The sequence below is a fragment of the Ursus americanus genome, chromosome 13, assembly GCF_024610735.1.
Source record: "Ursus americanus isolate L20-20 chromosome 13, mUrsAme1.1.p, whole genome shotgun sequence".
Classification (NCBI taxonomy): domain Eukaryota; kingdom Metazoa; phylum Chordata; class Mammalia; order Carnivora; family Ursidae; genus Ursus; species Ursus americanus.
This window is the reverse complement of record NC_142139.1, coordinates 28,665,575-28,691,999: the sequence shown is the minus strand read 5'-3', so window position 1 is coordinate 28,691,999 and position 26,425 is coordinate 28,665,575. Positions and strand designations below refer to the sequence as shown.

At 34.8% G+C, this 26,425-nt stretch overlaps 1 protein-coding gene across 1 annotated transcript in view; it reads left to right on the top strand.

Moving 5' to 3' along the window:
- Positions 1–18,555, top strand: part of LOC148109070 (uncharacterized) — a 170,780-nt gene extending 152,225 nt beyond the window's left edge. Inside the window, exon 3 of the mRNA XM_087866447.1 lies at positions 6,898–18,555. Within this exon, the coding sequence (XP_087722573.1) occupies positions 6,898–6,918 (21 nt within the window). The 3' untranslated portion in view covers positions 6,919–18,555. The remainder of the gene's footprint in view (positions 1–6,897) is intronic.
- The last annotated feature ends 7,870 nt before the right edge of the window (positions 18,556–26,425 follow it).

Here is a 26,425-nt window from a genome sequence, read left to right as displayed (position 1 = left end):
AGTTTTATAAACAAAAGTTTTCAATGAAAACTACCTCATGAAAAGTGCAGAGTTATAAATCTTCTGGAGCTCTCTGATGTCAAGGTGGTCAGGTAGGAGGAGGAGCTGAACTACAAGTTAACAATCAAGCCTATTCACCTAACTGTAATAGTGTAACAAGAAGCAAAAGTAGATGCTAGCTCCACAATGTTTCGTTTCTCTGCATGAAACAGCAAAGCAATGGTTGGATGCCAGGAGAGCAGACAGGGCGTTCTCTAAAAGCCAGGGAGCCTCTAACAAACAGCTAGGGAGCCCCAAACAGAAGGCTCTGCCTTTTTATGAGCCTGAGTGTCTTGTGGAAAAGAGAGGGAACAGTCAAGAGTGGAGAAGTGCTGAGCCAGATCGGAGAATAGTGTCTTCGACAAGGTCCCCCACGTAGAAGGTCTTGGCTGAGACACCTGAAAAGTGCTTCAGCAGTTCCCCTCAGAAAGAGGCTTCTGGATGGAGCTGCCTAGGATAGGAATACAGCTATGTTTATGAGCGTGTCTAGCCTGAGGGACCAGTCCTTAACTGCAGCTCCTTCCAGAAAAGTCTAATGCTCAGGCTGTGCACCAAGTCTAGTCTGAGAGGACAGCTTTCCCCAGGAGGCCTATAAGGCAAAGTCTGTGTGTAATTGCCTATGGTCAGGCCTGAAAGGTCATGTAGGGAATTTTAGCCTGGACCCAACCTAGACTTCTCAAATCAATAGTGTCAGATTTGACAAATATATTCCATACTTCTCAAGACCTGTAGCCTTCACAAATAGCATAGCAGAAATTGTTATTTTTCATCATTGAAATTAAAGTTCGTCATTCAAATATTCTACTGTATAAAAATGTCCTTTTCTTTATATATTGTTGAATTTGGTATAAGCATGGTAAAGTGTTATGTAACTATAATTTCAGTGTTCATAGAATACCTGACCTCAGATGCTATGGCATGTGACATTTATCATGTGGGTGAAATACTCTCTCAGCCTGTGAATGACTGTTTTCTGAAGTTGGAATTTATTGAAGCAATAGGTACAGCTTCTCTGAAAAAAAAAAAGTATTTTTTAAAGATGCATCATTGTGAAGCAAAAAATATTGGCTACAATGATGCAGTTATACACAATAATGAAGAAATAATGAGGAAAGAAGAATTACTGTTGAGCTGGAAACCTTTGATATTAATAGTAAAGTAGTTATTCATGAAAGTGAACTGTACATGAAATGTAATAAAGATGAAAATTTTACTGAAGTAATTTTCTCTTCATTATGGAAACATTTCTGACAATATTGAAAAACAATGTAAAGAAAAAAGCAATCCTGTTTAGCTTTAAAGAATTGAAAAAGTAATTGATAAATAGAGAAGTTATGCTGGCTGCAAATCCAAAGAATTATTGCTTTACCAAGAAAATACAGCTTTTAATCAAATATAACTTCCATCTCATTTTTAAATTAGTTTTTTAAGACAAAAAAATGTGAGTTATATAGAATAAAGACAAGTAATAAAGAGAAATTAAGTTATAAATATGTATATTGTTTTAATATATGTATTTATATTATTATAGAAATATACATATTATGTTATATATTATAAATTATATCATTATATATCCCACACATTTACACAAGCTCTAATCCTTGAAAAAGTATTATTTATCAGTTTTTAATTGAACAATGATTTTTGCTTCCCATGTGTTTGTAAAGAGTTTCCTCTGACTTAACAAAAGATATGAATAGAATCTGAGCAAAGCATTGAAAGTAATAACCACTAAAATATACACATGCAAAACAAATCACATGTGAGGATGAGATATACATTATCTTAGAGCTCCCTTTACAAAATCACATGACTTACTGAGATAATCTAGAACCTAGACGCTAGGTATGTCTAATTGTGTTTTCCCAGCTGTCACTGTTTGCCACCTGGCTTGTGAGGTAGCAGAAGACATTGACATAACAATTGTGACAAACTCTCTGAACTAATGGATCTACTGTGAGTAGCTCAAGAATAAAAAATATGAATGACTTGGGAATTATGTAAGAATGTTTAGACTAATCTCTAAAGTAATGACATACTTTGCAGAAAACTCAGCCATGAACTCAATTATGTTTCCCAGTTAGAGCTGAAAAATCGTAAAATTACACACAAAACAATATAACCAGAATTCAAGTGTCCCTGTGCTGTCACAGGTTATATTTCTTTATATTTCTCTTCTCAAAGTAATGTGGTGGTGCTCTGTAAGATTTTCAGCATTTATATCCTTAAATATATTTCTTTACACTTTATTTATCAGGTAGTTTTATTACTTATGGTCCTGTGATTTCAACAAATGTAAATGTTGCAAACAAGTGTAACAATAATTTAGTCTTATACAGAATCAAATATTTTTCTTTCAAATATATGTTCCTACATGATAATTTAAATTACAGTGAACACATTTATAAAATTGGAATTGTAGTTACTCAATAAAACTAAACACATTGGCTTATCAAATCCAATATGGATGCTCAAAGACTCCACATATAACAAACCAAATCATATTTTTGTCCTGATTCCTATATCTATTGCACTTAAACACGGACCATGTTCAAATGAAACTGACAGTGCTGTAACAATTTTTGTTGCTTTACTGTTAGCACGTTTTTGGTTTCATAAACAGGCAAATAGCAGAGTGAATTGCATGGATCTTCTTAATGCTAAATCAAAGATAACTTTTCAGTATCAAATTATTTTTGATATTTGGATTGGAAACTCAATATAAGCAAGCATAGAGTTCCAAAAATAATTGATAAAGCAAAATTCAATTAGTCAGATTTATCTCAGCTACTTCTTCCTTGCAGCTTAATCAAATTTGTGAAACTTTATAACTCTTGGGGAGTCTTAATGTTACAAAATACTTTTAAAGAATACAAAGACAGAAGCAGGGTTATGCTATGGAAACTGAAACTACTTTTAGTAGTTTTACTTTACAAAACAGCATGACTATTTTAGCTACTTTGCTAAGAATATACCCTGTTTCTATTTCATCCTTCCTGTGTCCTATAAACATAATGACAAGCCCTACGCTAGGGTAAAAAAGTGTTTGCTTGCAAGCATAGAAAAAAAGGATTCAATAGTTAGATGATAATACCATCATGTCTTTATATTTTTGGCTTTTCTGGAGATTTTCACTTTGACCTCAAAGTACATACAAAACTACAAGTTGGTTTCCGATTACGTGGATTGAGGAACATAGATTTGTATATGCCTTCAGTATAGCTATGAGCAATCTTGCAAAATCTTAACATAGAATTCCAGGCTTGAAATTTTATGCAGACTAATTCTGGCTTTGGATGTATGGAGAAACAGATAATGTATCTTCACTCCCTGACCCTGACCTTTAAAAACTAATCCTGCTAGAAATGCGGGATGACGTTTAAGAAGCACTGTCACAGGGAGAAATGGAAATCCCCAAGTGAAATAAGCAAAATAGAACTTCAACATAGATTATAAGAAAATGAGCAGACCCCTGGGTTGTGGGGAGGTCTCAGTTATTGTTCTTTAGCACCTAAGTGAGGATTTAGTACAGAGATCCCGTGTAGAGCTGAGACCCTCAGAGACTCCATTCATGTGAAGAGGGTGTACAGAGAAAACCTTGAACATGGGGATGATAAGAAGGTAGTGTTGTCTATTTGGATCCTGAGTGGGGACACATATCTTGAAATTCAAAGCAATGGATCCTCATGCACTGATATTTTGATTCAGTTTGTATTAACCAAATTGTTCTGGAAACCCTACACTAAGAAACCTATACATGAAATATGCATTGGCCCAAAAGACAGAGGTAGGCATGGGGTACTAGGAAGAAGCAAATGCAAAGTCTCTCTGACCATACAGGATCCCTATAAAGCCCTTGGAAGGCAAGCTCAAAATCCAAAGTTACAAAACACTAAAAAAAAAATATCGCCTATAAGAGAGTCTTGGCCATGACAAACTGGATGAATAGTACCTCAGAACATTAGGTAATGGTGGACATTATGAAAATGGGTGTTTAAAATGATTAAAAACACTATAAAATTGAAACTGTAAGAAATAAGCAAAAATAAACTGAGGGCTTCAGAGGGGAGGGGTGGGGGAATGGGATAGACTGGTGATGGGTAGTAAGGAGGGCACGTATAGCATGGTGCACTGGGTGTTATACGCAACTAATGAATCATCGAACTTTACATCAGAAACCAGGGATGTACTGTATGGTGACTAACATAATATAATAAAAAAACATAAAAAAAAAGAAGCACAAATAAATAAGAATAGAAATATTTGAAAAAGAACTAAATATAAATTTCAGAAATGAAAAATTGCCATTGGAATTCAAATTTTAACAAATCTATTGATTAGAGCTAGGTGAATGGAAGATTAGTGACCTGGAAGCTAGATAGTAACAATACCTATTGAGTGCTTACCAAGCCTACAAGCGCTGAAACAGTAATTGCTATCTTCTTATTTTTTATTGTTGTTTTTTGTTAATTTTATTACTGCAAGAATATGCATTAGTATATTCTGGCTGGCTAGAATTTGTTGGTGACAAGCAGATTGGCTCTGTCATCTGTGCCATCAATTACTCTGTTGTATTGCCTCTGAAGAAATTATTCACAATTTAGAAAAGTAATAACTAGTTGATCAATATGGAGATTATCCAATGTGGAGGATGAAATGTAAAGGTCTACTATGTATCTAATCACTCTTCCTTAACATTCTTTTGAGATGCACATACTCCTGGATTTCTCTAGCTTCTTCACTGGCTACTGTTTCTCATGCTTTTATGCTTGTTCTTCCTCCCGTCTCTGACTTCTCAACGCTAGACCACCCACAGCTCAGACTGCAAACTACTACTCCTGTGGATCACTCACTCTCTTGATCTCATACAGTCCCATATTTTTCAATCTTTATATATCTCCTTGCTGATAATTCCCAATTTCTATCCCATATATATATCCCATATATATCATGTATACAACTACCTACATAGTATCTCAAATTAGCATCCCCCCCCCACTCTGACTCTCATGGTATTACCCATTTTAGTTCCTTCCAGGTCTCCAAGACATTTCTTTTTCTCTTATAAAGCACACCTAAAACAAAACAAAACAAACAGCAAAACCCGCAAAAACATGTATCTAAGTTATCAGAAAATCCTATTGGCTCAAGGGTCTAACCACTGCTCACCACCTGCACCACTAACCACCCTGTCCAGGCTACCATAATCATTATCCCAGATAATTGCAACAGCATCCTAACTTGATCCCCTTCTTCTGTCCTTGATCCTCTTCAATCTCTTCTGAATATTGAAGTTTGTATGATCCTACTTAAGTGTAAGTCAAATGATATCACATCTTTGCTCAAAGCTACCTAATTCTTACAGAAAAATAAAAGCTTATAAGGTTGTAAATAATTAGGCTATCATCAGCAGTCATTCTCATAATTTTCCACTCTTCTCTTTTTTCACCGTACTTCAATCGCATAGGCCTCCTCTAGTATTCTAGGCATGTTTCTACATCGGCATATTTGCACAGGTTCTCTCTGCATGGAAAATTCTTCCCCTAGATATCCACATAGCATCTTCTTTTACCTCTTTTTTCATTCATTTAAATATCACCTTCCCTTACCATCTGTGTGAAATTACAACCCTTAATAACTCATCATTTCCTATACCTGATTTAGTTTTCCCTTTAGCACTTAGTATTGTACATAAAATATGTTCTTTTAATTTTTGTTTAGTCTACATCTCCTAAAAGGTAAACTCCATATGTCACTGCTGAATCCCCAGAGGCTAAAAAGGATGGGGGCTCAAGCAGATCTTAAAGACATAAGTAAGTTACATGACCAGAAAGCTTGCACTCCCAGTGCACATATTCACCCTGTTTTATTGCTATTTCTTTTTCAACTCTTATCTATGGCCTCATGGAGAATTCCTGTGACTAGGTAACTAAGAAAATAATTATAGATGTCATCTAGGTGGCTCTGTGTGATAGGATATCACCAAACTAAAATGGAAGTCTGTAGCATTAAAACCTTTAGAGGGTCAGTGGGAAAAGAAATCTTTGGAGTGTGTAGAATTTTGGTTGTCTACTTTGTCTATATTGATCTATACTAATTTATGAATGATGAAGAATGGTTGAATGATGAGGGACTTAGATAAAATAAGATTAGTAGAGTAAATAAAAGGGAGAAAAAGCCTTCACACCTCTGACTCTGAGCCCTTCAGTTCCAGCACATTCTTCCCACCACACAGATTGCGCTGACCAAAATACATCTGCACCTCTGTGAGGCTCTGGGAAAAAAAATGGGGGAGCAGCTTTCAATCATGTTGATTCTTTCCTCATTAACACTTTTCATGGCTTCTGCTGTTCTCTAATAACAACAACGTTGAACCCACCTGAGATTCTTTCTCATAACTTTTGTAACCAAGTTGGTCCCCCTGGTTTGGCATAGCTTGCTTTAAGTGTTTTATGTTGGAAGTATTTCAGAATTAAGATATAAGTATTTATAAATGGAAAGGAAAACCTATGAGAATATTTCAAAAGTGGTACAAAACATCAAAGCAGATGGGCTCTAGACAAAATAGGAGGGTTATTTCAGTCTCATTTATAGATTCTAAATCTGTTCATCCCCAGGATCTTCAGTAACTTTTACTTTACTGTTCTTTAGTTGACCATACCCCACAATAACATCCTAGCCAGATTGTCCCACACTTCTAAGTTTCTTCTGTAACTTTTGTTTTGCATTAGTCAAACTCTGTTTCCTAATATTTTACTTTTCTTAGTTTGAAGTCTTTACACTTTCTCTCAAATTCCATTTTCTAAAATAAGAGACTTCTTTTTTCTTTCTTTCTTTTTTTTTTTTTTAATGCAGGGCTTGAACTCACCACACTGAGATCAAGACCTGAGCTGAGATCAAGAATTGGACACCCAACTGACTGAGCCACCCACGTGCCCCAAGTAACTCTTTTTGTCAGACATCAGGAAAGAAGAGTAAGATCAGCTTTGGTCAAAGGAAAGCCCAGAATAGTTACAATTTTTGCCCTTCCTCTTTACCTTCTGCCTCTCTCTTCCAACTCCTGCCTCTCCATCCCATCTTAATTTACTTATCACAAGGAAAAGCTTCTCTCACTTGAAAATATTTTTATAGCTAGTAAGTATGTTACTTATTTTTCTTTGCATATAACAATTATTTCTTGCTTAGACATACAGAGCCTCTGATTTTTCATAGTCTTATTTCTTTGGTTTATACCGAATGCGGAGGCTTTTAATTTGACTAAATTATAGTTCAGGAGTATTAAATGTCAAGACAACAAGCATAGGCTTGTTATAAAAATTTATATTAGCTTACTTAAATATTAAAACTTAAATAAAACCATGAGGAAAAAGCAAGCTAATTTTAATTTAAAAATGAAGCAAGTTACAAAGAAAACAAAACCACTAATTCAAAAAGATATATGCACCTCTGTGTTTATTGTAGCACTATTTGCAATAACCAAGCTATGGAAGCAACCTAAGTGTCCATCAATAGATGAATGGATAAAGAATATATGTATTATATTCATATATTTCACCTATGTATTATACATATATTTCACATATTATATATATGAAATATATATCAGAATATTAGTTAGCCATAAAAAAGAATGAGATCTTGCCATTTGCAACAATGAAGATGGACCTCGAGGGCATTATGCTAAGTGAAATAGAACAGAGAAAGACAGATACCATATGATGTTACTTATCATTAAATCTAAAAAAACCAAAAGAAACAGAAGCAAACCTATACATACAGAGAACAGCTGATAGTTGCTAGGAGGTGGGAGGGATGAGCAAAATGGGTAAAAGAAAGTGGGAGGTACAGGCTTCCAGTTAGGAAATGAATAAGTCATGGGGATAAAAACATAGGGAATATAGCCAATGGTATTATAATAGCATTTTATGGTGACAGGTGGTAGCTATGCTTATGGTGAGCATAGCAGAACACAGAGTTGTGAAATCACTGTTGTAGACCTGAAATGAATGCAACATTGTGTCAAGTATACTTCAATTAAAAAATTAATAAAAAAAAATAAGGATATAAAATTCCACCAGTAAAATTCTACCAGTAAAATTCCACCAGTAAATTCCACAAGTAAATAAAATTCCACACTGCACAGTAAATAGGGCTGAGCATTAACAATTCATTGTCAAAATATATAAGCATTTTAATGCCCCAATTGCAATCATGGATTAAAAAAAAAAAGTAACACTTTTACATTTGTATAAAATATTTTTATTACCCAGAAGAAAAACAGGTAAAAATTAAATTTGTTACATTTTCCCAGCATTTTGATGTTTCAGAGGAGTCCTTGGAACTCCATATATTAAGCAGAACTTTACTTTGAAAGTATTTTCAAACTTTCTGTTGTGTAAGTTACTTTAATTGTATTTTGTAAAAGCAGAATATACCTCTGTAATTGAAATACTCATTTTATCTTAAAAAAAAAAAAAGTCCTATGTAAAATGCCAAATGGTTCAGTGGTAACACCATGGCTTGATATTTTGTATGCTTGAAGGACACTTAACCTGGGTCTTTGAAATGTTTTGAAAGAAAAAATCTATTAAAGAATTGGTTGGCTGTAGATACATGTATGGTTAGACCTATGTACCAAAAGTGATTGTGAAGAATAACTTCATTTATAATGAAAAGCAGCCATTCCAATAATCTTACTGCTATTATTGGGCTGCACATAGAGCCAAGGGGTTATTGCTGATCTTGTACGTCCATATGTGTTAACTGTCTGTATCTTAATAATCAAAATGCTGGGTTTGGATTCAAGATGGTAATGTAGGAGGTTCCTGAATTCATATCCAGACACAGACACACTGAATCTGCAGCTACATATGGAAAAACTTCCTCAGGGGGTGGACAATAACTGGCTGAGCAACTCCTACATATTGGGCATATAAAAGAAGGTCCACATTGAAGCAGGTAAAAGAAGCTGGGGCAAAATGTCACCATATACTTCATTCCCAGCATAACAACCTGCATTTGTAAGGGAACTTAAAACCTGGCGGTTCTCCCTGAGGAACAAAGGATTTGAACCCCACATTGGGTACCATTGCTTTAAGACTTGCACATGAGAGACAAGAACCCAAAACATCTAGCTTCGAAACCAATGGAACTTGCGTTCACAAGACCCACAAGGTTATGGCAAACTGAGAAACTACTCTTAAAGAGCTCACACAAACTCACTGCCATGGGACTCAGAGCTGAGGAAGGTGATTGAGAGAAGCCCAGACTTTATGTGAAAGAGGCTCATTTGCTAATCATAAAGCATCAGGCTAAGGGGCAGTCATCTAATTTAACATACATCTAGAGGCCTATTGGTTGATGGACACCATATTTGCACTCTCATTCTGTTTCCTGTCAGTAGGCACTTTTTTCTTCTGGCATTCCCATGGCACCATCTATACATTTTCCCTCTGTCTTATTGTAGCCAGTGGGTAACATCATTTTTCATTGTTGTGTTTAAACTCTAGGCCTTTTTATTTTCTCCAAGTGCTACATGTATGTACCCCCTCTACCTTGCTTCAGCTGGTGGATTCCATATTCACTCTCCCCATCTGGTACTCCAGAGTACCAGTATCTTCCAGATGGGAACTTTTACATGCATCTGGTTCCCCAGATTTTTTAGCTGGGGCCCAGAGGACACCCCTTGATTGCCTGGCTCTGGAGGCCAGGGGGGTGGGGGGCTTGTAATCATGAGTCATATGGGACTGAAACAATTGAAGAGACAGTTCTTGACAGAATTCCAGCATAGGACACTGCACAGATAGCATATTAAAACATGCCTCCAGTCTTTCTGTGAAAGAAGCCTATTTGCTTGTTGTAGATCTTTGACTTGAGGGACAGGCTTTAGGTGTGGCATATTTTTAGGGGGTCTATGGAATGACATCCAGGGAATGTAAACTGATGGATGCCATCTTTGCAGTTTTTCTCTGCCTTGCTATAGCTCCCAGGTATCTCACAGAAGGAGACTTATACACTCAGCTTGTGCCCTGAATTTTGTGAGATACCTATTGACCACCTATTGATACCTACTGACCACTAGTGGCCAGTGGGCTTATGCTTGTAGTCCAACAACTGTATATACTTGCATACATTAAAAACTTTTGCCAGAGTGGCTTCCAAAAGCCTGAATCTAGGTGCTGACTTAGACTTTTCCCTTTGGGACAATGACACATCTTGGCACACCCTCATCTACTTAGAGCCATAAAATATAAAATATACTGCTTTTACAAACTCCAGGGTTTGAGAGACAATCAAGATCTAGGGCAGGGTTGAATGATACTGCTAATTTTCTACATGAGGCCACTCACTCAAGACTAGGAGATATGGCTTTTTTATCTAATGGATAGACACCAACACAGAGAGTCAAGCAAAATGAAGAAATGGAGGAATACGTTCCAAATGAAAGAAGATAAAACCACAGGGAAAAAAATCTTAACAAAATGGAGATAAGTAACTTAGATAAGAGGAGTAACTTACCTCTACAGAGTTAAAAGTAATGGTTGAAAAGGTGCTAACTGCCCTCAGGAGAAGAATGGATGAACACAGTGAGAACTTCAACAAGGAGATAGAATATAAGAAAGTACTAAATAGAAGTCACGGACCATAAGAATGTAATAATCGAACTGAAAAATACACCTGGAAAGGCACAACAACAGACAAGATGAAGCAGAAGAAAGAATCAGGAACTTGCCAACAGGGCAATGATCTACCTAATGAGAACAGCTAAAAGAAAAATGAAAAAACAAAACAAAACAAATAGCTTAAGATACCTGTGGGACAACATCAGATGGACTAATTTTGCATTGTAAGGGTCCCAGAAGGTGAAGAGAGACAGAAAGGGGCAGAAAACTTACATGACAAAATAATGGCTGAAAACTTCCCTAATCAGTGGAAGGAAACAAATATCCAGATCCAAGAAGCCCACAAAGTTCCAATGAGGAATCCAAAAAGATGCACGTCTTATAATCAAAATGTCAAAAGTTAAAAACGAGAGAATTTTAAAAGCACCAAGGGAGAAACAACTTGTTACATACAATGGAACCCCCATAAGACTGTAGCAGATTCTTCAGCAGAAACTTTGCAAGTCAGAAGAGAGTAGCACAGTATAGTCAAAGTGTTAAAAAAAAAAAAAATGAAAAGGAAAAGGAAAATCCAACAAGCATTCTACCTGGCAAAGTTAGCATTCAGAATTAAAGGAGAGATAAAGAGTTTTCCCAGACAAGCAAAACATATAGGAGTTCATCATCACTAAATTGGTTTTACAAGAAGTATTAAAGGCATTTCTCTAAACAGAGAAGAAAGGGTGCTAATTAGTTATAGGAAAAGACATGAAAGTATAAATCTTATTAGTAAAGGTAAATATATAGTAAAGATAGTGGATTAATCACTTACAATGCTAGTATAAAGATTAATAGCCCAAAATAGTAAAAATAACTATATACAATAACAAGGGATAAACAAGATAAAAAATGTAGAATGTGACATCACAAACATAAAATGAGAATGGGAGAGTAAAATGTACAGCTTTAGAATATGATGAAACTTAAGTTGTTATCAACTTAAAATATACTTTTACAGTCATAAGTTTTTATGTTTCTTTTTTTAGTTTTTCAATATTTATTTGTGAGAGAGAGAGGGAGAACACAAGTGGGGTGAGGAACAGAGGCAGAGGGAGAGGGAGAATCAGGCTCCCTACTGAGTAAGAAGTCCGACTCGGGGCTTGATCTCAGGACCCTGAGATCATGACCTGAGCCAAAGGCAGATGCTTAACTGACTGAGCAACCCGGGGTCCCTATATGTAAGTTTCATAGTAACAACAAAGCAAAAGTCTGTAGTAGATAAAGAAAAAATTAAGAAGAAAAAAATTCTAAGCTTCCTACCAAAAAAAGTCATCAAACTACAAAGAAAGCTATCAAGAGAAGAAAGGAACAGAGAGGAATGAAAAAACAGCTCCCAAACAATTAACAAAATGGCAGTGAGTACATACTTTTTGAAAAAGACTTTAAATGTAAATGGACCAAATTCTCCAGTCAAAAGACATAGAGTGGCTAACTGGATAAGAAACATGACCCATCTATATGCTGCCTTGAGAAACTCATTTCAGCTCTAAAGACATACAAAAGCCCAAAGAAAAGGAATAGAAAAAGATATTTCATGCAAGTAGAAACCGAAAGAAAGAGGGATAGCCATACTTCTATCAGATAAAATAGACTTTAAGCCAAAACTAATAACAAGAGACAAAGAAAATCATTATATAATGATAATGGGGTTAATACATCTAGAAGATAAAACAACTGTAAATACATATATACATCCAACACCAGAGTATGTGAATATATTAAACAAGCACTAACAGATCTAAAGGGAGAAATAGACAAGAATACAATAATAGTAGGGGACTTCAGTACCTCACTGCCAGCAATGGATACATCATCTGAACAGAAAAGCAACAAGGAAACATTGGAATTTAACCATACTTTGGACCAAATGAACTTATTAAACTTATATAGAATGTTTCATTGAATAGCAGAATACACATTCTCTCAAGTGCACATGTAATATTCTCCAGGATAGATTATATGAAATGACACTAGTCTCAGCAAACTTAAGAAGATTGGAATCATGCCAGCTATCTTTTCTGACCACAGTGGTATGAAACTAGAAATCAACAAGAGGAAAGATGGAAACTCTGCAAATATGTATAAGCTAGACAAGAGACTTCTGAACAACCAATGGGTCAAAGAAATCAAAAGGGAAATAAAATATCTGAAATCAAATGAAGGGCACGTGGGTGGGTCAGTTGGTTAAGTGTCTGCCTTCAGTTCAGGTCATGATCCCGCAGTGCTGGGATCAAGTCCCACATCAGGCTCCCTGTTCAGCAGGAATCTGCTTCTCCCTCTGCCCCCCTAACTCGTGCTCTGTCTCTCATAAAAATAAATAAAATCTTTAATAAAATAAAATGAAAATGGAAACACAACATAGCAGGTCCTATGGGATGCTGCAAAAGCTCTTCTGAGGGGAAGTTGTATAGCAATAAAGGCATATATTACAAAATTAGAAAGGTCTCAAAATACCTAACTTTATATCTCAAAAAGCCTAGAAAAAAATTAAACCTCATGTTAGAAGAAGGAAGGAAATAAGTAAAGATCAAAACAGAAATAAATTAGAAACCAGAAAACAACAGAAAGGATTAATGAAACTAAGAGCTGATTTTTCAAAAACAAAATTGACAGAACTTGAGCTACACTAAGAAGAAAAGAGAAGACTCAAATATAAAACCAGAAATTAAAGAGAAGACATTACAACTGATACTAAAGAAATAAATAGGATCATAAAAATCTAGAAGAAATACATAAGCTCCTAGGAACATACAATCTCTGGAGCCTGGGTCAGGAATAAATAGAAAATCTGGAGACCAATAATGAATAAAGAGATTAAATCAGTAATCAAAATCCTCCCAACACAGAAAACCCCACAGGACAGCTTCACTGGTTAATTCTATCAAACATTTGAAGATGATTTAATGCCAATTTTTCTCAAACTCTTCCAAAAAATTGAAGAGTAGAGAGCACTCCAAACTCATTCTACAAGGCCAGTATTAACCTGATCCCAAAGCCAGATAAGGACACTACAAGAAAACTATAGACCACTATCTCTGATAAATTAAAGATGCAAAATTCTCAACAAAATATTATCAAACCAAATTCAAGAATGTATTAAAAGGATTATACACCATGACCAAGTGAGATACGTCACTGGGATAGAAGTATGGTTCAACATATGCAACTGAATAAATACATCACATTAATAAAACAAAATATAAAAATCATAAGGTCATCTTGATACAGAAAAAGCATGGGATAAAAATACATCTTTTCATGCTAAAAACTCTCATCTCGTCAGTTATAGAAACAATACATCAACATAATAATGATATACAATGAAGCTACAGCTAGCATTATACTCAATGATGAACTATTGAAGGCTTTTCCTCTAAGATCAGGAAGTAGACAAGGATATCCATTCTCATCACTTTTTTTCAATATAGTACTGGAAATTCTAGGCAAGACAGAAAAAAAAGTTCATCCAAAATGATAAGAAGTGAACTTGTCATTATTTGCAGATATTGTTTCGTATATAGAAAATCTCAAAGATACAACCAAAAAAACTATTGGAAGTAACCAACAAATTCAATCCTGTTGCAGGATATGAAATCAATATAGAGAAATCAGTTACATTTCTATACACTAATAATGAAACATCTGAAAAGGAAATAAAGAGAACTATCCCATAAACAATAGCATCAAAACCAGTAAGATACCTAGGAATAATTTTAATCAAGGAAGTAAGAGATCTGTAAATGAAAGCTCCAAGAGTGTGTTGAAAGGAACTGATGATGACACAAACAAATGGAAAAACATCCAGTTTTAGTGGATCAGAAGAATATATTACAATGTCCACACTCCATAGATTCAACACAATCCCTATCAAAATTCCAATAACATTCTTTACAGAAATAAAACAAACAATCCTAAAATTCATATGGAACCACAGAAAAACCCAAATAGCCTAAAGCAATCCAAAGAAAACAGCCAGAGGCATCACATTCCTGAATTTTCAAACTAAAAATTACAAAGCTATGGCACTGGCATAAAAATAGGCACATAGACCAATGGAACAATAAAGACCCTGGAATTAAACCCCTGCATTCACAGTCAACTAATATTCAACAGGGAGCCAAAGACATTCAATGGGGAATGGATAATTGTTTTAATAAAGGGTGCTGAGAAACTGGATAAATGTGTGCACAACAACAAAATTGGATCCCTGTCTTACACCAGTCACAAATTAACTAAAAATGGATTAAAAAGCTAAACACAAGACCTGATACCATTAAACTCCTAGAAGAAAACATAGGGAGGAAACTCCTTGACATTGGTCTGGGTAACGATTTTAGATATGATACCAAAAGCACAAACAACAGAAGCAAAAATCAACATATAGAACTATATCAAACTTAAAAGCTTCTAGGGGTGCCTGAGTGGCTCAGTTGGTGAAGCATCAGACTCTTGATTTTGGCTTAGGTCATGATCTCAGGGTTGTGAGATCAAGCCTGACGTTGGGCTCCATGCTAGGTGTGAAGCCTGCTTAAGATTTTCTCTCTCTCTGCCCCATCCTCTGCCCTCTGTCTGTCTGTCTGTCTCTCTCTCTCAAAAAAAGAAAAAAAAGCTTCTTTACAGCAAAAGAAAAATGAAATGAGAAATCAGCTAAGGGGTTAATATCCAAAATATATAAAGAACTCATACAATTCAATAAAAAACAATCTGATTAAAAATGGGCTGAGGAACTAAATAGAGAATTCTTGAAAGAAGACATTAAAATAGCCAACAGGTACATAAAAGGTGCTCAAAATCACTAATCAGGGACATGTGAATCAAAACCACAATGAGGTATCACCACACATCTGCTAGAATGGCTATCATCAAGACAAGGGATGACAAGTGTTGCTGATAATGTGAAGAAAAGGGAACACTTATACATTCTTTGTGAGAATGTACATTGGTCAGCCAACTGGAAAATCCTCAGAAAATTAAAAATATATCTATCATATGATTCAGCAATTCCTCTTCTGAGTATAGGCCCAAAGGAAATGAAAGCAGGGCATCAAAGAGATGCATGAACTTTCATGTTTATTGAAGCATTATTCCCAATGGCTAAGAAATGGAAACAACATTAAGTGTCCATCAACTGATTAATGGATAACAAGATGTGATATATATATACATATACACACACACATATATATATGAAATATTGATATATAATGAAATATTAATCAGCAATGAGAAATAAGAACATAATGCCATTTGTTACAACATGGATGGGGGGGGCATCTGGGTGGCTCAGTCAGTTAAGCATCTGCCTTTGGCTCAAGTCATGATCTCAGGGTCCTAGTATTGAGCCCCACATTGGCTCCCTGCTCAATAGGGAGTCTGCTTCTCCCTCCCCCTCTGCCCCTCTCCCCCCACTTGTTCTCTCTCGCTTTCTCTCTCTCAAATAAATAAAATCTGTTAAAAAAAAATTACAACATGGTTGGAACTTGAGGACATTATGCTGAGAGAAAGAGAAATACTGCATGATATCACATATATATAATCCAAAAAAGCCCAACTCAAAAAAAAAAAAAACAAAAAAAACCAAAAAAAAACAGTAAAATGGTGGTTACCAGGGGTTGGAAGGTGAGGGGATAGGAATAGTGAATACAGACAACAATATTGTATTAGAATCATCAAACTTGTTAGGAGACTAAATCTTGGTTATTCCAAACACTAAAAAGAAATGATAATTATATGATATGATAGACATGCTAATTATCACTATGATGGTAGTATATAAATATATCAAATGAACATGTTGTACACCTTAAATTTTACATAAGCCAAATATATTAAAAATTAAAAAACACATGTAATAAAGATGTTTGGAAGTGCTATATGTGAGGAAAAAAATTGATTTCTTTTTCAAATGAAATCAAAGCAGGGAATTAGAAAAAGTGGTTTAGAAAATCACTTTTAAACTGTCTTATTTTTTCGTCTCATAGAAAAATCTTTCACAGAAGTGGAAAGTTTAAATTACTAAATTTTATAGAAATATAGCAGTATAATTAATCTATGGAATAGTATGTAGAGTAATTCTATCCAGTTTAATAGACTGGTGGTGTGCTTTAGTAACTCTAGTACTAAGAGCTAAGAAAAATTGTTTATATCAACTACTTCTAATTTTTGCAAAACCCTGTGTGGTAAGCACTGTTATTTCCATTTAACAGATGAGTAAAATAAGACAAAGAGACATGAAGTTATTTGTTCACAGTCACAGAGTCAAAGCTGTGATTCATACGCAGGCAGTAAAGCTCTCTGAATCACGCTTTTAACCAACATACCAACAGGTTCTCAAAGTGAGTTCTGCAGAACTCTAGGGTGCCCAGAGAATTTTCAGAGCTTGTAAGGTCAAAATTATTTTCAAAATAATACTGAGATTATATATATTTTACTATGTTGCCTTTGAATTGATGATGCAAAAAGAAAAAACAACAACAAAACAGGAAAAACTACTGGCCCTGAGCATGAATCAAGGCGGTAGCATCAAAGTGGACTGGTGGTCATTGTATTTATCATCACCACGCATGTGCTAAAAAATTAAAAAAAAAAAAAAGCTAGTTAAGATTTTTCTTAAGGAAAGAGTAATAATTATTTCTTTAAAGCTCTACTTGTGAATGTATATCTTTTTTATCTGTATGACTAAATAGAAAATATATATTAAAAAACTAAGTATTATAATATCATGGTTGTCAATAAACAAGGAGCAATTGTTTGAGTTGTGAACTGAAATGCCGCTTTTTTCACAATATGCCATTTTTTTTTTAACTAAAAAATCAACAGTCATGGGCCTCTGGCTGGCTCAGTCAGCTAAGCATCAGACTCTTAGTTTCTGCTCAGGTCAATCTCATGGGTCCTCTGATTGAGCCCCACGTTGGGCTCAGCACTCAGCATAGGGTGGGCTTGGAGTTTCTCTCCCCGCTCCCCATCCTCCACTTGCACGCCTCACTCTCTTTCTCCCTCTCTCTCTAATAAATAACCTTAAAAAAACAATAACAACAAAAAACAACAGTCATACAAACTAAGGTTATCCAGATTTGGGGTATTTTGCAGCTATTTTCTAAAAAACCGAATGCAGTAAACTTGTTATGTCAAGGAAAACTGACAGTATCTATTGTCAATAATAAAATTTGAGCTCAAAGGCTCAAGTTTAAAAAGCTTGTATCTGCCACTAGAATTCACAGCTTCCCGATATACACAGGTTTCTCTGATGAGATAGGTGGTAGTATGTGATTTTTTTATACTCTAATGAAATCAATTATCTCTTTGAAGTTCTGTATAGCTAAGTGAACCAATATTTTCCAAATGATTAATGCATAATGTTACAAAATCATTCATGACAATCCAACCTTTCAAAGTGTAAAATAGATCAAAGGATTTTATTATAACAGAGAAGAAAAAATTCATTTATATACGTTTAGATTTCACCTTGCAAATAACCTTTAATAAGCTGCCATTTGTTGAGTTTTGGTATAATATTAAAGAAAAAATAATTACCTGAAAAGGCTATTAAAATATTCTTTCATCTGTATGTTTGTGTGAGGCCAGATTTTCTTCATGTATTTCAACCAAAAAACAAAACAGATTGAATATGAAAGCAGATATGATAATCCAGCTCTCTTCAGATGGGTCATCCATTAACAGATTTGCAAAAATGATACTTTTGTCACTAACTTTGTTTTGTTTTGTTTTGGAATAATATGGCTACTTCTCATAAAATGTTATTTATGTTAAACAGATTATATTTAATTGAATTAATACAGATATGTTTTTAAATTTTTATTTTAACTTTTTTTTAACTTTGGAGGATCTTTTTTTTTTTTTTTTAAGATTTTATTTATTTATTCGACAGAGATAGAGACAGCCAGCGAGAGAGGGAACACAAGCAGGGGGAGTGGGAGAGGAAGAAGCAGGCTCATAGCGGAGGAGCCTGATGTGGGGCTCGATCCCATAACACTGGGATCATGCCCTGAGCCGAAGGCAGACGCTTAACCGCTGTGCCACCCAGGTGCCCCTTTGGAGGATCTTTTTAATTTAAGCTAGACCATACTGTACATTCCAGCATCACAGTTTTGTGTCTGTGGTTTTTTTAAGTTTTTATTTTAATTACTTTAATTTCTTATATGATAAATATTTATAGCTATAACCTACATTTTTAAAAAAAAAGCTCTTGGAGTCCTCAAGATTTTTAAAAAGTTTAAAGGGATCCTGAGACCTAACATTTTGAGAATTCTGACTATACTATGCTGCTTAAATATCTAAACATAGCATAGCAATTGTATACAAATGATTACTTCTAAAGTGCCTGACATAAGTATGGATGGATATATATATCCCTGCTATGTGTGGATTATTTGGATATATTCTCACCAAATTTTGCACTTTTGAGAACTGCAATAATTGAGAATACCCAACCACCAGAGGTAATTCCTTTCATTTTTGGGTAGTTCTAAATTGAGAAATGTTTTGATTATTTTCAACCCAAGTCAATATTCTTAAATTCTCCAATTTAACACAACTACCATTCTATTAATGTAGACTAGCATTGTATTTGGTATATGAGTTGGCACATTATACCAATGTTGACAATTACTTGAGACTGACACTGAGCTTACTAACAAATATTCTGATGTCATGCCTCCATACTTCCTAATTACCATTGTCTTCCATCCTGTTTAGAACCAAATGGAACAGTTTATATCTACCCCCTTTTAAGTTCATCCTAGCTGACTAATTGCTTTATTACATTAAATTCCTTTAGATTCTAGTTACTTTGCTAATGACCACTTCCTGTTATTTGCAAATTTTATAAAACGTGTTCAATATTTTTTTCATGTTATTGGGTAAAATGTTTTGAAAAAATTTCTTTATAAACTTCTCTGCATCACCCACATTTCTTTTCCTATACATTAGGTTATATGAAAAACCTCCATAAATGCCATGCTAATTCCACATAACTGAAAAAAGACAATTAGATCATAATGACATTTACTAAATGAACCCATTAGTACATCTAGTGATTAATGGTTTAATTTTCTAAGCACACAAATTTTAAATATCTAATTCTAGAAACTTACCAAAGATCTATATAATCACATCTGCTTATAATTTACAGAATCTAATTTATTCTTTTTACTGAAAACACAAGCTACATCTTTCCTTCTTTCTCTTCTCCATGATTTTTCAACAGTAACACAACTCCTTTAGTGACTTTACCTGAAACCTCTCTCAGTAGCCTTCTACAAAATTCATCAGAGTTTTGTTATCAGTTAATGTCCAGATCAGATTCCTCCTCTCAGGGAGGCCTGTTTTCCTAATAAACTAAAAGCTTTTCCTTAAACTGAGGGACAGCCCAGCAACAAGGAAAAGACTTGCCCTCAAATGCCAGCGCTGCCTCCTACTGGCTGAAGAAACTGAAGGCTGGTTAGTTAATTTATTCAATAGTTTTCCCTCATTACATTCTCTGTGCTTGTTTCTTTTATTCTTTCATGGCTCATCTTCATTTTAACTTATCTATAGACTCATAATATCAGAGATTTTCATAGGTTTGCTTGGTTTGTAGAGCTACATTGGGCATTGGTTTTGTAATAAATGCTCTGGTTCCTTCCTCAAGAGATTTTGTAATTTCCTTTTTTTTTTTTTTTTTTTTTAAGAGATTTGTAGTCCTGGATTCTTTTGGAACATAAGTACAGGAGGTAAACAAAAAGTTGCATGTGATAATATTATTAATGAAATACAGAAAAATATTAATAGAAAGTGAGAGCTTGATGTTACATTAATGGCTTCAGTTATTCCTATTCTTTTTTTACCCTCACTGATGGCATACATTGTCTAAAATAAATAATAAGCTGAAAGGACATACATTCTTAGGTGCCAAGGGTGAAAAATATTTTTGCATTGTCTATTATACTTGCTTTATCCTAGGGATTGAATATATGATTTAAATATTTACAGTGATGCCTTGAAGAGTATCTTACCCGTGTGAGTAATGTGCTTACACATGGTTATATAATTCAGAACTAGACAATTAATTCCCTAAGTGCCTTCATGACTCCCTACATATTTCATGAAGTTGCTGTTAATACAGTTGCCTTTGTACTTTGTGTTTAAAGATCGCATAATTATTATTTTTATAATTTGTTATTTCTATCAGTTCTTAATATCATTAGTTTCCACATTTGTAACACAGAGTAACCAAAACATAAAATAGACTGTTGTCCACATTAAGTATCAATGTTATCCATTAAATAACATCAAAACTCTCAGTTTCTTTGTTTAAATTATCGTAGCAAGGTCATTTTACCAATGTTCTTTTCAACAGTGTGGGGCTACAGCACGTTCTTTTTAGTGAAGACACATGACATTTATGTCTTTATATTCTATATGTTTACTACAGTAAATAAAATACATGAAGCAATAAAAAAGTGAAAATTCATTTTGACACTTGACTTTATGTAATAATTTAGGTCTGGCTTTTCAGTTTGGATTTTTCTGGTTCACTCAGCTGCAATAATGACTTTGTTCATCCTGAAGCAAGTGAGTGCAATGTTACTGCGATCACAAAGGATCACAGGAATCAAAGTATTGATTCTTTTTTTTCTTAACTCATAATCAAAAACTCTGCAACATGTAGGTGCTGGCTCAGAGTTTCTAAAATTGAAAGCTGTAGAATGTGAACTTTTCTTTCCTCAAGGCTATAACTTTATTTTTTCTACCCAGTTCTAGAGAGATTACGGAGAAAGAGGGGTAAACAGAGCTTAGCATTTTGCAGTTGCTCATAGAGCCTGGTTGGTGCCTCAGCTGTTTGTGTAAGCAGCTGTAACAAAAATTTTGCCTACAGGCAAATGTCCACAGAAGCCATTTTTTTTTTTTTCCCCTAGCTTGCCTAGGAGCTGTGCTCCAGGCTAAACTTATGGCTTTGGTTACTTTTCAAATCTGCATTTTCAACAATTTTTTTTTGAATTCCAAGTCACATTTCAGGTTTTCTGTATTTTAAAAATTTATCTTTCTTGTGTCTCCCACCCCCATATTCAAATGATAAAAAAAAAAAAATCTCTTGGAGCAGTACATATTAATAAAGTAGTACTAGACCCTACATTTCATCAATATTAATGTTTACTTATCAGAAAATTCTCAAAAACAAGGAGAAAAGGAAATGTTTTATAAGTTTTACAGAGCTGATATTTGGGACTGACTCAGAAATCAGGTATATGATGACAATTAAAGTCTATGATAGAGCATAAAGCTGTTTTACATACTCTGTAGGAAGAAATGATCTGACATTTTAATAAAGATAAATGATAAATTGGAAAACACAATTGTATACAAGGAAGAGAAAGATGAAATATGCAACTAGAAAATCCTTAAGACTTTATTGGCCAATATTTACTGCACTCCTGACAGATGCTGTCTTAGGAGATATGGTAATGTCCCCTGTTCACTTCCATCTCATATTCTGTGGCACCATGAAATTTATGCAATTTCTGTGAATATTTTTACATGCATCCAATATAAATTTCAGTTTATCTATAGGCTATTGTCAAAGATACCTATAAGTTTCTGAAAGCATTTTTAAAATTCTCAGAATTTGTTTTGCTTGAGGGTGTTCCTGATTATGTTGAAATTCTACTAGGATTTGCATCGTAATTATCACCATCCAGTTTTCTCCTCATGTACTCAGAAATACACAGGCAGAATTTTAAAATCAAAACAGAATCAACAATAACAACATATTCATGATAGACACACACACAGAGTTGGCACTATTTACTTTGCTAATGTTATGTTGAAATTTTACATTCATATATTTTTATTAATTGTCTAATGGAAAATTAATATGTGCATATGATAAAAAGGAACATAAAGGATTCTTTTCTCTCTCTCTTTTTTAAGATTTTATTTATTTATTTGATGGAGAGTGCTTGCAAACAAGCGGCGGGGGTGGGGGGTCAGGTAGAGGGAGAAAAATGTTCCCCACTGAGCAGGGAGCCCAATGTGGGGCTCCATCCCAGGACCCTGGGATCATGACCTCAGCCTAAGGCAGACGTTCAACCTACTGAACCACCTAGGTCCCCAGGAAAGATTCTTTTCTATACAAGATTCCACAGCACTTTTTTTCATATGCAAACATGGTTAATATTATTTTATGCATCCTACCATCATTTGACTATAAATTTGCACAACTGTTAAATTTTTAACAAAAATGAGATGTTACACACACACGTTTCCTCTTATGCAGTTTTCTATCTTCAGTAAATAATACATATTTTGGCTCTATATCATCAAATTAGATCTACTTCATTATTTTAGCAACTGCAGAGTGAATATTCGTTATGTAAATAAATATATTATGATACATTTAATTAGCCCTAAATTAATGGACATTTTATTCATTTCTAGCATTTTGCTAATACAAACTGTGCTACAATGGGAATATTTGTACACATATCTTTGAGTAATTGTGACCCAGTGATGTGCTTTAATAGAATGTGGAGGACATGACATTTTCCTGCTTTTATGCCATGGGTAGCAAGTTGCCAAGTAAGAAATCCAACTGCCAGAGACTATCATGCCCTCCCAAACTACTGAATTGTGAATAAATAATACAATGTCTAAAACTACTGATTTCTATAAAAGCTAGTTACACAGCAACAGGTAGCCAAGAGATGCTTCATTAAATTTAAGACATTCTGTTCATCGAAATACACCATTAAGAGAATGAGAAGAAATTCATGGATTAGAAGGTGTTACACGTACACACACCTGAAAAAGAACTTATATTTAGATTATATAAGGAACCTCTACAAATTAATAGAAAATCCAAATAGTAAATGGGCAAAAGGCTTGAGACACTTTATAAAAGAATATATTAAAATAGAAAATAGTTATATAAAAGGTGCTCAACATCATTAGTAATCATAGAAATGCAAATTAAACTGCAAGGAGATATCAGTACCCATCCATCTTTGGTTAAAATAGAGAGTTTGCCATAACAAATGTTGACAAGGATTCCTGCAGCAAGTGAAATTTGTTTGCATACTTAGTGTGAGTATAAACAAGCACAACTACATGGGAGATACGAGGCAGTCCTTACTAAACAACCAGAATCTTCCTACATAGATTCTCAAGTGAAATGAGTGCACGTGTCCTCCAAAGGCTGATTAAAAAAAAAAATGTTCATGATAGCTTTACTAATAGCCAAAGTTAGAAGAAACCATAGACAAAATGTTACGTTTGTAAAGTGAATACACAGCAATGAAAAAAAGTAAATTATTGATATCTGTAATTACATGGATGAATATTGTTTTTCTTCATAAATGGCATCTTTCCATCAAATTTTTATTTTGCTAATGAAGCACTTCCCCAACTAAAAATTCTTTTAAAATGCAGAAATATCTTGTTTTATTGTGCTTAACTTTATTGCACTTCATAGATAGTGCATTTTATACAAATTGAATGTTTTCGGCAACTCTGCATTGAGCAAGTCTATTAATGTTATCTTTTTCAATAGCATCAGCTCACTTTATGTCTCTTTCAACATTTTGGTAATTCTCACAATATTTCAAACTTTTCATTATTATTATATTTGTTATGGTGATCTGTGATTGATGATCTTTGATGTTACCATTGTAACTGTTTTGGGGCTCCATGAACCTTACTCATATAACCTGAGGAACTTAATTGATAAATGTGTGTGTTCTGACTGTTCCAGCAACCAGCCATTCCTCAGCCTGCTGCTATCTCTCTCCCTCTCCCCAAGCCTCCCTATTTCCTTAGACACTACACTCGGTAAGCCAATTAATAACCATTCAATGACCTCTAAGAGTTTAAATGAAGAGTCACATGTCCCTCACTTTAAATAAAAAACTAGAAATAATTAAGCTTAGTGAGGAAAGAATATCAAAAACCAGGATAGGCTGAAAGCAAGGCCTCTTGCTCTAAGCAGCCGAGTTGTGAATGCAAAGGAAAACATCTTAAAGGAAATTAAAAGTGCTACTCCAGTGCACACAAATAATAAGATAGCAAAACAGTTTTATTGCTGATAGGAAAACAGTTTGAGTGGTCTGGATGGAAACACCAGTCACAGCATTCTCTTAAGCCAAAGCCTAATCTAGAGCAAGGTCCTAAGTACCTTCAATTTTATGAAAGCTAAGAGAGGTGAGAAAGCTGCAGAAGAAAAATTTGAACCTAGCAGGGTTGGTTCATGAGGTTTTAGGAAAGAAGCTGTCTCATAACGTAAACGTACAAAGTACAGATACAGAAGCTGCAGGAGGTTCTCCAGAAGAGCTAGCTAAGATCATTAATGAAAGTGGCTACACTAAACAACAGATTTTCAATGTAGATGAAATAACCTTCTACTGGAAGAAGATACTACGTTGGGCTTTCACAGCTAGAGAGAAGTCAGTGGTTAGCTTCAAACATTCAAAGTTTTAAAGGATAGCCTGATTTTATTAGGGGCTAATACTGTGGGGACTGTAAGTTGAAGCCAATGCTCATTTGGCATTCTGAAAACTCTAGGAGCCTTAAGAATTATGCTACATCTACTCTGCCTGTGCTCTATAAATGCAGCAACAAAACCTGGATGACAGCCTGTCTATTTATAATATGGTTTACTAAATATTTTAAGCCCACTGTTGAGAGCTATTTAGAAAAAAAAGATTCCTTTCAGAATATTCGGTTCATTGACAATGTACCGTTCAGCCATTAAGAACATTCATGTTTGGGGGAGGAGGTCAAAATATCAACATGAACAGGACTGAGGAAGAAGTTGATTCCAACTTGTATGTATGTCTTTGAGGGGTTCAAGACTTTAGTGGAGGAAGTAACTCAAGATGTGGTAAAAAAAATTTTTTTACAGGTGATGAATTGCTTCTCATGGATTGAAAAAAAGTGGTTTCTTGAGATGGAACCTATTCCTGAAGATGCTGTGAAGATTTTTAAAATGATAAAGGATTTAGAATATTACACAAATTTGGGGTGCCTGGGTGGCTCACTCTGTTAAGCCTCTGACTCTTGAATTCAGCTCAGGTCATGATCTCAGGGTCGTGAGACTGAGCCCTGCATCATGTTCTGTCCTGAGCATGGAGCCTGCTTAAGATTCTCTATCTCCCTCTCCTTCTGCTCCTCTCCCTGTGTGCTCTCTCTCTCTCTCTAAAAAAAAGAATATTATACAAACTTAGTTGATAAAGCAGTAGCAGGGTTTGAGAAGGTTGACTTCAATTCTGAAAGAAGTTATACTGTGGATAAAATGTTATCTAATAGCATCACATACTACAGAGAAATTGTTCGTGAAAGGAAGAGTCAACTGACATGGCAAACTTCATTGTTCTCTTATTTTTTTAAAATTTTTTTTCATTGTTGTCTTATTTTAAGAAGTTGCCATAGCCACTCCAACCTTTAGCAACCACCACTCTGTTCAGTTAGCAACCATCAACATTGAGGTAAAAACCCACCACCAGCAAAAATATTAGTATTAACTGATGATGAATCGCATACTTTATTTTTTTTAAGTTTTTATTTATTTATTTCACAGAGAGAGACAGCCAGTGAGAGAGGGAACACAAGCAGGGGGAGTGGGAGAGGAAGAAGCAGGCTCATAGCGGAGGAGCCTGATGTGGGGCTCGATCCCAGAACACTGGGATCATGCCCTGAGCCAAAGGCAGATGCTTAACGACTGCGCCACCGAG